We start from the raw sequence: 13196 nt of genomic DNA, 5'->3' as shown, positions 1-13196 counted from the left end.
TAATTTAATAATCTCCTCCACCTGTTGGTATCTGGTCTTTTTTGATTACTAGACCTCCTTATTGGGACCCTGTGTGCCCTTTCCAGTTCCAATGGATACTTGCTTTTTATTGGCAGAATTTTCAGTAGAAAATTAGTGAGAAAGGCTATGGGATCATTTTTTTCTATCCCCTCTGGTAACCCAAGCACCCTTAAGTTACTCCGTCTTTCGCGATTAGACAGATCCTCCAGTTCTTTCTTTAATATCTCTATCTCCTTGTGATCATTTTTATATTGTGTTATTTCTGCCTCAGTTTTCTCCACACGTTTTTCTATATGCTCAATTTTTAAATCTACTACTTGCATTCTTTTATTTAAATTTTCTACCTCTTCTTTGACCTCTTTTATGTTTTTTGAGTTATTTAACACTATCTCTTTAATCTGTTGCAATTTCTTCATGAGGTCTCTGTTCTCTATTTCATCCGTTGGAAGCGGAACTAATGCAGGAGACGTCAGCTCCAACTTTGACCTCTTGACACTTCCTGCTCCTGTTCCCGCTGACGCGTTTTTACACTGCTTGCCCGAAGGCATTCCGCTACCGAAAACAAAACTTTACTGATGTGACTCGCAATTTTTTTAATACTTTAAAATACCATAAATAGCCTGATTTTACAGAGCTCCTCAACTACCCGACCATATCGGAATGCTCCAAAGCCACGCCCCCTTTTTTCCCATCTTTATTTAGAAAAGTTTTTCATCCAATACAAACAATGAACATCAAACATCAAGAACAGTCAAAGCATATACAAACATTTTAGTAGCTCAACCTGAAAGGTCACTTGGACACACAAAGTCAGAGGCGTGAAGAAAATACAAGTTTTATTCACAGCATGCATGCTGGACCCCTGAGCTCCAAGCTGGCTCAGAAGTGCCGAAACCAGGAAGTTACAGAGATATTTATTCATTTTTCTGGCTATACAACTGAATTCTAGAAAAAGCTTTTCACGTGTTACTTTTCTTAACACTCATTGGTTCTAAGCTCACACTAGCAGGTCACTAGCAGGACACCTATCTAACTCTAACAGTTAAATGTACAGAAGGGCAGGGTACATCATGGCTCAAACTCTTATCTATTCAGCTTACAATGTGGTAAGGTAGGGACATACATTTTAGGCAGATGCAGTCAATAGATTATACACTGTTTTCAGCTATGTAGGCCAGAGCAATATTTTAAACAACAGTTAACCATTTCATGACCCTACATTCCCCCCTTTCAGGCTGGCGTACCTAAGGAGCCAAGCCTGACAAAATAAAGTTAGGGGTCAGGAAAGTCGGGGTCCCCAGTGGGTAAGGGACGATACTGGGAGAGGGCCAATGCAGCAGTGGAACGTTTGACAGCAGAGTCCATAGTTCAGTGGAGCAGCTTTATGGCTATGGGGACCATACAGGGCAGGCAGCAAAGGAGCAGAGAAGACAGGGCAGCAACCAGCATTGATCTTCAATGCTGAACCAGAGGGCAACCAGGAGCTGAAGGTACCAGAGATCCAGTCTGCAGTAAGGTCACGCCAGGTCTGGTCAGGAACATGAGCCAGTTTGGTGATACGATCCACAACGTCCTCGATCATTTTACTCAAGTTCAAGGCAGCAGTTGGAGAGGTTGAATTTACCACAGACATTACCTTCTGTCTAGAGCTAGGCAGTTCTGATAGATAGCAGTGTGCATTTTAGCATTCGAAGCTCAGGTGGTCTCATTAGTTATCAGTTTGAATATAGCTTGTAGACAAATAATGCAGTTCAGCATATAGATTGGGGTCCGATAGCCCCAGGTGCCATCTTCGGCCCATGTGGCAGGTTCATAAGCAGCAATGATCCGTTCTGCAGGCCAGTCATCACCCCATTCACCTATTTTAAGGGAATTGGTGGAAGTAGACTGCTTTTGGCGACCTCTGGTGTTGAATACAGGGGCTCCCAGGTGTTCACCATCGGCCAGCGGTAACAGGAAGAAGCTGGGACGGATCATGCAAAGCACACATGTACCAGTCCATTAAGCAGGCAACCAAGAGTAGGCAAACGGATCACAGAGCCAATATCAACTATCAGGAGCTGACCATCATTCATAGGAAGTTCCATTAAGCAGTGTCTGAAGGGCGCTGAAGACAGTGGGAAGCAACAATGGAGGTTCACAAGGCCCATCGTGAAGGTCGTGGACCTGACGTAAAAGTGAGGGTCTGTGAAGTCAGGTTTAACATGTCCAGCTGCTTTGCCTCCCATAGCCACTGTTCTCCCATACCAGTCCCTCCTCATACAAAATAATTGCTAACATTAAGAGTCTGACCTATAGTTTCAGCAAACTATATAAACAGATTTCTAGTGATTACAGGATATTAGTATCTACTTTCATAATTTCATAAAACTGGGGAAACACCAAAGAGTGATGGACAGGAGCACATGAGCGGGATACAATTCGGACATATACATCAGTACCTGGGTCTCACCTTTTACCATCAATATACAATGCCATGCAGTCTCTGGCCTTCTGGACTTGGACATTGGCATTCCAGTTATATGGGTCAGTGATAGTGAAAACCATGGGATTACAGTAGCCTGTAGTACACAAGGGGCCGGAGCTAGGACCTATAGTAAGGGAGGCAGACGGGGTATTCTTTCTCATAAAGGACAGGCTCCACCATTAGTGAAGGTTTCCTCATAGGGGCAGTTCTTAAAGGCATCAGGTTATACAGACCTATATACTTAGCACATTTGGTATAATAACGCTGTCAATCTAGGGAGCCACACAAAACTGAATTAGGGGTAGTACCATGACCTTGAGAAACATCAAATAGCACACATGTATCACAATACAAAGACACCGGGCGAGTGGGGTCTACAATAAGAGTCTAGTTGATAAGTGGACCCTCAACATCATCAATGCAGATTTCCGCCCACTTTTAAACTTCATCACCAGTAGGTTGGAAACAGAAAATACCCTCAAATGTTTGACACTTTCTGTACTTAACTCCTTCATGCAAACAAACATCAGGCAAAGGGGCTGCACTTGTTAAGTACAAAATACAGAAGAAAGAAACATAAGTGAGGGCAACACAAATATCATATCTATATATACTAACATAGGAAGCTCATTTTTCTTTCAGGCACAACTTAGAAAACTTCAAACAGTTATACTCAAGACACTTGCTAAAGGCAGTGTGAACCACAGGCAGTCAATTAAACTCAAACACTTATAAAGAATTATATTCAGAACACCTGCTAAGTACAGTGGTAAATATTCAGAACTTTTGAGGTCTTAGAAAGCTTCAGCTGAAGATCCGTGTTGTAGTGGAACCAAGTTTCATGTCCGGACACCTTGACAACTGTAAGAGAAGAAATTAGGACAGTAAAAGGACCTATCCACCTAGGTTTCAGGGGATCTGACTTCCAAGTTTTAGCCATACTGTATTTACAGGGACATACCCATGGACTTGTGTAGCTATCGATAGTGGGGCCCTTTCCAGGACCCATTTGTGGAGCTCTTAAAGGGCTTTAGCTAAAGACTGGACCTGACTCTGGAGGATATCTGATCCCAGAGTAGCAAAGGAACCAGGATCTGGGTTCACAATGGGTGGTGGCCGGCCGGACATGAGCTCAAATGGGGCTTAGATGGGATGCATCTAATCTGAAAAAGAACAGAAGGCAGCAGGACAAGCCAGGACAGATTAGTTTCTTCAATTCATTTTGTGAGAAGGGTCTTAAGAGTTCTGTTTATTCTTTCGACCTGACCAGAGCTCTCAGGATAGTAAGCAGCATATAATTTCTATTCAATTTGGAGGGCCTGAGCAATTTGTTGGACAACATCGGCAATGAAAGCAGGGCCATTGTCACTGCCTATAAAGACAAGGAGATCAAGGCACGGAATTATTCAGGAGGTGTTTGGTTACGTCTCTGGCGCGTTCAGTGCAAGTAAGGAAGGCTTTGACCCATCTAGTCAGGGTGTCTGTGAAGACTAGGAAGTGACTGAGGGAACGGGAAATGGGCATGTGGGTAAAATCTACAGACAGAACCTGCATCGGATATGTTCCAATAGGTTGGTATCCAAGAGGTGGCAGTCATCTGATTGGGAATTTTATTCTAGAACCGACAACACACTGTCGGACCATATTCCGGACTAGCTGATCAAGGTGATTGATAAAGAAATGTCTCTTGAGAGTCAATTTTCATAGCGGGTTCTCCAGAGTGTGCCAGATCATGGCATCTTTTGACAATTGTGAGGGCCAGGTGTTGAGGAATGAATATGAGGGTACCCGCTGTGCTTGCGTTTGAAGTATCAGTGTGTGTGTCTGGATTGGCACTTGAATTGGTGCATTTTGTATCCACCCCCCTTTCAGGACAGACTGGCCCAAAATAATGCATGCCCAAGTCTGTTCCTGAGAAGCGTACTGGGGTGTAAGGGAATCCAAAAAAGGAATGATTGTATACAGAGGAGCCGAAAGAGGGGGCAGAGACTGGCAGCTCGGGCTGTGCGGTCGGCAAGGGCATTGCCACGAGAGACAAGGTCCATCACGCGTCTGTAAGCATGGCAGTGCATAACAGAAACACGTGAGGGTAGTTGTACGGCCTCAAGAAGGTCAAGAATGAAGGGAGCATGATGGATCAGGCGGCCGGAGGCTATAAAGAAACCTCGATATTTCCAGATGGCCCTATGGGAATGCAAGTTAAGGAAAGCATATTTGGAGTCAGTATATATATTGCAAGACTGAGAGGCAGAGTGGCGCAGGGCAGAAGTGAGGGCATAAAGCTCAGCTTCTTGGGCAGAAGGGCCAGAAGGCAGGGGCCTGAGTCAGAAGTTTTTGGAGGCAGCGAAAAGACCGCTCCTGAAGTTGGGTCCAGACAAAAGGGGCTGAGTCAGCGCCTTTGGTGGAATCATACAGAGGACGAGCAATAGTAGAGAAATCAGGGATCCAGATGGGACAGTATCCTGCAATACTGAGAAAGGTGCTCAGAGCCTTGCAGTTATCAGGGACAGGGAGACTACAGACAGCCTTGACCTCGGTGTAGGAAGGGACCTGGTACCCTTGGAGATTTGAAAGCCAAGGTAGGTGACACGAGGAAGGCATACTTGAAATGAATGTAAATATGGCCACAGGAAAATTTAAAAGGCAGACCCACTATCTGAAAGACTCAGATAAATAATAATAATAACAGTTTATATACCGCAATACCGTGAAGAGCTATGTGGTTTACAAAAGATTAGAGAAGGTACAAAATAATTGAACTTAAGATGTGTACTAACACATAAGAATTGTTCTCAATCCCTATTCTATATCAGGTTCCTACCCCAAAGAGCTGACTTATAAAATTAAGCTAAATGCAGTTCTGGATCCACCCACTAAGCAGGGTAGTCTGACACAAGCGCTCTCTAAAGCAGCAGTCCCTTCACTATCAGCTGACTGGCAAAAATATTTACTTCAATACAAAAGCATTCCTAAAAATTACATTGTTATACCTAAACTTACATTTTTTATATACAGAAATACAAAACAAAGATTGGAATATACAGTAAAACTTTGGATTGCAAATAACTTGGTTTGCAAGTGTTCTATAAGACAAGCAATGATTAAATTTTAACTTGCTATACCAGCAACGTCTTGCAATACACGTACATACAGTATAGAAGCATCACATTTTCACAACTGAGCCAATGGTTCCTCTCTATATGACGCTGCAGGAATGCAGTGACTGTTCCAAACGAGCAAGGGCTTGCAATACAAGTATGTATATTTTTGTACACTAGTGCCCTGGAATACAAGCATACTTTTGGAACAAATTATGTCCCAAACCAAAGTTTTACTGTACTCACAAGTTTAAACACTGTTCATTTTTTTCTTTTTTTGTTACAATCAACATGGGTCTCAGTAGAGACTTACTCCCCCTTCCTACAGAATTTCACAAAGGAGAGAGAGTTGCTTAAAGATCAAAGAGATCAAATTACAGATGTAGTCCTTTTCAGAATTTTTAAATTTAGACAAATAACTACTAAATTTGGACAAAGAACTTCTTTTTAGCATGGAATATAAGTTCCAGAAATCATATTTTTCGTTTATAAGCATTTCTGAATATGCATATACATTTTATAACATAGCCAAAAACTTCAAATGCAAAACCACTTATCTGTTTCAGGAGAAACCACATTGGAAGTGCTACACACTTCATGGCCCTTATCAGCACAAAAGGAAAAGTACTCTCCTCTCATGCTGTGAACAACTGACAGTTTAAACTTCACTGAAACATTTGAACAGACAGAAGTCATAAAGAACCCGGGATATTGCAGGACTTGGGAATCAGATGAAGGGAAGAATTTGGCAAGGTCTGAAGCAAGGGCAGTGCTGAATAGAGAGGGGCTAATTTTAAAGCCCTGGGGTAGCCGGGTCCAGGTTACTTAGGAGGTTTGTCCAGTGGAAGGGTTTTCCCATTGGAATGCAAAAATTGGCTGACTGGAAGAGGAACTGACAGCAAACGAATGCATAAAAACCTGACGAGTTATGTCCTCTTCCAGGGAGCCAGAGGGGGCCAGCCCACACCAAATATCGGCCATTCTAACTGGCACAGACAAATAAGGGTTGATTTGTTAAGTATAATCAAAGACAAGTTCCTTTTTTAAAATTAGCTAACATATCAAGGGATCCCCACAGGTAGACAGACATCCCCCCATTGTGCAATGGAGGACAAAAACACTTCCCTGAATTCCTGGCCCCGCCCATCTCTGGACTAGGGAAACGCAGTACTAACAGGTCCACACTCGCTTCGTCCTCAAGGACGTCTCAGACACTCTCAAACACACAAAACACAACAGATTTCAGTTCAGTTACTCAACCAGAAAATAACAGTTCCTAGAATCCCTTTCCCACAACTTTTCAGCGACAGATCACGTGGCTTACTAGGCAGGAGACGAGAGACAGGATAGGGATGATCAATCCCCACTTACCAGATAGTGGCCACTCCAGGTACAGATACAGATACAGATTCTTGTACTTTAAACTGAGACTAGATAAGTCAGTTGAAGCGGTCCAACGTCCTGAGGTCTGCCAACCCCCCAAAAGGAAGGCAGCCGGCTAAGCAGACATATCAGCCGTAGGACCAGAAACAAGTGACCAATCGAGTAACCAGTGGTCAAGAGACCTTCAAGTCCCTGTTCAGGCGCCAAATGAAAGGTCACTTGGACACACAAAGTCAGAGGCGTGAAGAAAATACAAGTTTTATTCACAGCATGCATGCTGGACCCCTGAGCTCCAAGCTGGCTCAGAAGTGCCGAAACCAGGAAGTTACAGAGATATTTATTCATTTTTCTGGCTATACAACTGAATTCTAGAAAAAGCTTTTCACGTGTTACTTTTCTTAACACTCATTGGTTCTAAGCTCACACTAGCAGGTCACTAGCAGGACACCTATCTAACTCTAACAGTTAAATGTACAGAAGGGCAGGGTACATCATGGCTCAAACTCTTATCTATTCAGCTTACAATGTGGTAAGGTAGGGACATACATTTTAGGCAGATGCAGTCAATAGATTATACACTGTTTTCAGCTATGTAGGCCAGAGCAATATTTTAAACAACAGTTAACCATTTCATGACCCTACAAACCTACACCCACTCATCCTAGTCCCCTCAGCCCAATACTTCCTCTCAGCCATATCCTCCATAAACAGTACATTCCTTCCATTGCATATACACATCCCACAATTTATGCGCAGTCATCTGAGATATCAAACACACAAAATCAAGCTTATTATATAATAAAGCCAGAGCAGGAGCATCAGGCGTCTTCCAACCTCTAGCAGCTGGCGGCTGTAAAAATATGTATCGCCAATTGATATCTCTCTTGGAATACCCTGCACAGCTCTCCGCTCTTTTGGGATAAAACAGAGAAGTACACATCTGAAGATTTATCATTACCTTAGTCCAGAAAGCAGCGATCGTGGAACATTCCCACCTTATATGCATGAAAGAACTCATCTGCCTACAGTTATGCCAATACTTTCCATCCCCAGATTTAAATATTTTACATAATTTCAAAGGGGTATAATACCATTGGTATAAAAGCTTATATCCATTCTCCATTAATGGAGTGGACATAGCCAAGCATAACAACCTTTTATATCCCCTTTTCCACATTCCTCTAAATTAGCTTCCCATTGAGCAGTATATTTAGAAATAGGGTTTGAATGAGATATTAAAGCCATATACAGGCTAGAGATCCCTCCCACACCTATACCAGTCAGGAAAGCTGTTTCAACAGGATGTTCCTCCAAGCCAAGTTCTTTACCCGCCTTACGGCAAATAAAATATTTGAGCTATTGATATTAAAAAAGGAGGTACTCAAAATACCAAACTCATCCTGCAGCTCAGCAAATGTACGGATCTTCCCCCTTTGTCAGACTTGTCCCAGAGCACATAATGAATTATTAGCCCATAAATTTTAAGTATTATCCCGTGGTCCTGGCTCAAAAGCTAGAGCAAATTGAATCGGAGTAAATTGAAAATACTGTCGCCCAGGGAAAATCCTAGCTCTCCATCTCATCCATTCCTCCAGATGACATTGCACATTATCTATTCAAATGAGGTGTGGTTTGACGTAATGTAGACATAGATATCCAGGGAATCATCCACAAGGGAAGAGACTGTAACATAGGCACCCGCGGTTTACATTCTCTGTACCACTAATATGAAGTCTCCTGCAACAAAGCAGCCAAATGATAATCTGAAAATTCCCCCCCACTCTTAGATTGATTTACCATTTGTCTAGCTACCCAGGGAGGCTTACGTTTCCAAATAAACGCAAAGGCTTTCTTATTCAAGGTGTGAAAATAACTCTGAGGCAAAGCCATTGGTATCGCCATAAACAAATAGAACAATTTTGGCAAGATTGCCATCTTAAGGGCCTGCACTTGACCCACCCATGACATATGAAGAGGTTCCCATGCATCTCTTTTAACTTCCCCCAGTGCGAGCAGCATCACCAACTTTCTGCCGGAGTCAGCTCTCCTTTTAACATCACTTCCTAGGTGTGGGATCCGGAAGTGACGTCAGAGGAAGAGCTGACACTGTCATAGGCAGTAGGTTGAAGTTGTGCTACACTTGGAGTAACGAAAAGATTCTACAGAGAGGCTAATTCCTAAGGAGCATATCTTGGATTTACAGACTTACCCCCCTTTTATCAAGCTGTGCTAGAGGTTTATAGTGAGGGCCAGTGAACTAAGTGCTCTGACGCTCATAGAAATTCTGCAAGCATAGGAGCATTTACCACGCCAGCTTGTGCTAAAAACCATTAGTGCAACTTGATAGGGGTCCTTAAGTTTCTGCTAAAAGTTTGTATTGGAAGCATTTATTTGGAGTACTCTGTTTATAATATAAACTACTGTGCAAGATCATAACATAACTGCACTTCAGACTGACTGCTCTATCCACTGTACTTCCGATCAAATGCTCTTGTACTTCAGACCAAACGTTAACTTGTATCTCTATCCCTGACTATATGTACCTTTCATTGTAAACTGCTTTGAACTTATGAATGGTATATAAGAAATAAATTATTATTATTATTATTACTTGCAACTGCAGTATGGAAGAGCTGCTTATGTTAAAAAATATTTTTTAACGTCAATGTATTTGAATTTTGTGTTAAATATATTCTAGATCCAATTGGAACTCAAAATGGAGTCTTGCTTAATTCATGATTTAAATTACCCATTTATGATCAATAAATCAAAGAAATAATTGCCAGATATGAGGGAAGTATCAGGATGCCATGAAAATAAGAAAAGTGCTTTCGTTTGCATTTATAGCAATTCCACCTTGTTAAATCTTTACAGTTTTATAGTTTCCAATATATACTGCATTTGGGCACTGGATTTCTTTTATGCTGACACAAGCATTTCAATAATTCTCTACATTTTCTTTCTAGTTCCCCAAGGATTCTGGTGATGCAGAAAGCATATTCTGCTCCATTCGAATAGAAGACAAGGATGATCCAGAAGATGAACTCTGGGCTGTTAGAAAGGAACTAAATGACTTCCTGCAACTCCAGGACAAACTGTGCCGGGATCCAGATATAACACGTGTAATGTATTAGTAGGAAACAGTTCTTGGATAAGAAGGGGCTAGTTTTCAAATCCGGCTGGTGACCTGACTTGTCTAACTATGGTATCACTATATGGAGAGATAGCCACTTTACTTAGTCAACCGGTATTTCCCATTAGCAGATTTGAATTGGGAGCAATTAATAAACAGCTTCCGAGTCTAGCTCAAGGAGCTGAAATGTGAGCATTTTAAACTATCAGTGAGAGATATCAGAATTTACATATTTCTAAAGGACTGCGTCACTTCAGGTTTACATAGGTGACAAGCTATCTTAAATGCTTCAGGCAGTTTTTCATGCTGCCAAACAAAAGAGCCTTGAGGCCTGATTCTATAAATGGTACATAACCATGCCTACCTTCTAGGCACCTGCTAGATGACACTTATAAAATCATGCTTAGCGGCACCTAGGCATATTTTGGCATCGCTAGGTGTCCTTGTGGTAGACACCGGTATATTAGGCCAGGGTTTTCCTGGCACCTAACACAGATGCCTAAGTCAACCATGCCTATTATCCCAGGACAATCAGGCAGCATTTTCTCAACATATAAGTGACGTCAACCACAGAGCCCCGATGCAGACAACTTCACAAGCAGACTTGCTTGAAGAACTTTTAGAAAGTTTGCAACTGCCACACTGCACATGTGCGAGTGCTTTCCTGCCCGACGTAGGGCGCGCGTCTCCTCAGCATCTCCTCAGTTCTAAGTTTTCCACAGAGCTGAGAAGCCTTTGGTTCGATGCTCTATGCAAGACTTGGTTTCTAAAAACTGTGCCTTCTCTTCGCCGCAGCTCGTGTTAGTTCATTATTTTTTCTTCTTCATGGTTGCTGTGGTGCACGTTAAAAGTCTTCAATTTTTTCGGTCATGTCACAGTGGGGCCTGCTTCACGGCCTCAGCCTGCGGGCTTCAATTTAGCCGCGATCGTTTTCCACTTCATGTCCCGATCGGCCACAGGGTTCAAGAAGTGTAGCCGGTGTGAATGCACGATCTCTATCACTGACCCACATAAGTGGTGTGTTCAGTGTTTAGGACTGACCATCGTCCAGAGTCGTGCACCCGCTGTGCTACACTTCAAAATTGAGCCCTAAAACGCGTCAAATCCATGTTGAAAAGATCTTCGGGGCCATGGATCTTCTTCCAAAACCCTCAACTCCGACCTTAACCTCAAATGTACCGAAGTCTTCTGTGGGACTTGCAGTCTCAGTCTCGGCCTTGGCCTCAATGAAACCTCCCTCGATAGGGAAGTCCTCATCTTCGGGGAAATCTGCAAAATCGTCCCCGCTCTCCTCAGTGTCTCCATCAGGTAAGCTATTGAAGCCAACCCTTCAGGAGTCACAGTCCACTCCAACAGCAAGCTCAATGGGACCCGTTGCTTCGAGACTTCCCATGAAGCGGGTCTCTAAATCAAGGAAGCACTCGACCTCGAGTTCTTCTTTCTCGGAGTCCATAGCCGCATCAATTGCACCAACTTCAGTGGTCTCGGTGCCGACTTTGCAGAATATGTTGGAGGCCATTCTGCATCAGGAGTTTGGTAACATGCCTGCCAAATTAACTACTGCCTCGACCCTGCTTCCTGCAGTTCAGCCTGAGCACTCAGCAGTATTACAAGGAGTTGAGTTCTTGAGAATGCCTCGAGTCCAACCTGACCACTCTCTTCAAGGAGTCAAGTCCTTGAGAGTGGCTCGAGGTTAATCTGAACACTCTATACAAGGAGTCGAGTCCTTGTAAGTGTATTGTCCTCGATCTTCAAATTCCAGCCCTACCTCTCAACAAAAGGCACATTGAAACTAGATTCGATATCACTACCTCATTCCTCAAAGCACAGTTCATCTCCACAACATCTGTCGAGGCATTCTTCTAGACCCAGGTCTTCTTCCCAAGGCAAACCTCGTTCATCGAGGCATCAAGATTTCTCGAGGCCACCAACTGCTTTCTTGAGGAAATCTGTTGCAGAACCTCATATTCAGTCACCACAGGTCTCTCGTCAGTCGAGTTCCTCTTCTGCAAGGTTTTCTTCACCAGCTGGTTCTTCAAAACGAAAACGTTCTACTTCTCCTATTCATTCCAGAAGTGGACGTTCATCTTCATCTCTGCCTATGGATTCAGACCTATGGTACCAATATTCCAGACAGGCTTCACCTTCTTTCTTTGCTGTCAAAAGTACCTTGAGAGGTTCTCATTCACCTTCCCCTAACAAGGTTACTCCTCTTCTGATCCAGTGTCCTTTACTAAATTCTTATGTCAAATGAGTACAGATCTCAACATTGCTTTGGAGTCTGATTCAAAATATTCTAAGGAGTATTTAGTGCCTAATCCTCCTAGGGATTCTCTCAAATTACCGATGAATGGCATTCTTTCTCAGACTAGATACACTATGCTCCATTCCTGCTGTTCCAGCAAAGCTGGAATCTCGATATAAGACGATTCATTGTAAGGGATTTGAGAAGTCTCAACTATCCCATCAATCTCTTCTCATGGAGTCTTCTTTAAAAAGAACCAATCTTGCCAAAGTTTATGCCACTGTCCCTCCTGGCCGAGAGGGCAGGACCATGGACAAGTTTGGCCATCAGCTGTATCAAAAATTTTTTTTTTCAAAATTCTTTATTCATTTTTTCATCTTATAACAAGTACACAATATTACATCATTTAAAACTTTTACACATCACTTGAATTTATTTCTATTGTCATCGTAAGTACATAAATTTATTCCCTCCCCATCCACCCTTCCCTCAAATATTTCAATCAAAAATATCATAAATATTATATTCTTAATTATTGATGAAACCTATAAATAGAACATTATATCATTTCCCCTCCCCCTATATATAAAATTATTGTCAGTGGAAAATGATGTCTAATCATTACAATAATTTGCCAATGGCCCCCAGATCTTTTTAAAGTTATTATAATTTTCATTCTGCAAAGCAATTACTCTTTCCATTTTGTAAATGTGGCACAACGAATTCCACCAGAATGTATAACTAAGATTGTTGTAATTTTTCCAATTACTGGTGATATGTTGCATGGCGACTCCAGTCATTATCAATAGAAGTTTGTTATGAGGGGGCGTGGCTTAGCGCGCACACAAA

At 42.4% G+C, this 13196-nt stretch overlaps 1 protein-coding gene across 7 annotated transcripts in view; it reads left to right on the top strand.

Annotated features, from left to right (window-relative positions):
* LOC117361316 overlaps positions 1 to 13196 on the top strand; it is a 192098-nt gene that overhangs the window by 84107 nt on the left and 94795 nt on the right. For all 7 annotated transcript variants that reach the window (XR_004539627.1, XR_004539626.1, XR_004539628.1 and 4 more), the window contains one exon: positions 9936 to 10091. Coding sequence is in view for 1 of the 7 variants with exons in the window: in XM_033946481.1 (XP_033802372.1) it covers positions 9936 to 10091 (156 nt within the window). In the remaining 6 variants the exon portion in view is untranslated. The remainder of the gene's footprint in view (positions 1 to 9935; positions 10092 to 13196) is intronic.

Source organism: Geotrypetes seraphini, chromosome 5 (assembly GCF_902459505.1).
Source record: "Geotrypetes seraphini chromosome 5, aGeoSer1.1, whole genome shotgun sequence".
Lineage (NCBI taxonomy): Eukaryota > Metazoa > Chordata > Amphibia > Gymnophiona > Dermophiidae > Geotrypetes > Geotrypetes seraphini.
The sequence above is the reverse complement of the archived record's forward strand: the minus strand, read 5'-3'. Positions and strand labels throughout refer to the sequence as shown.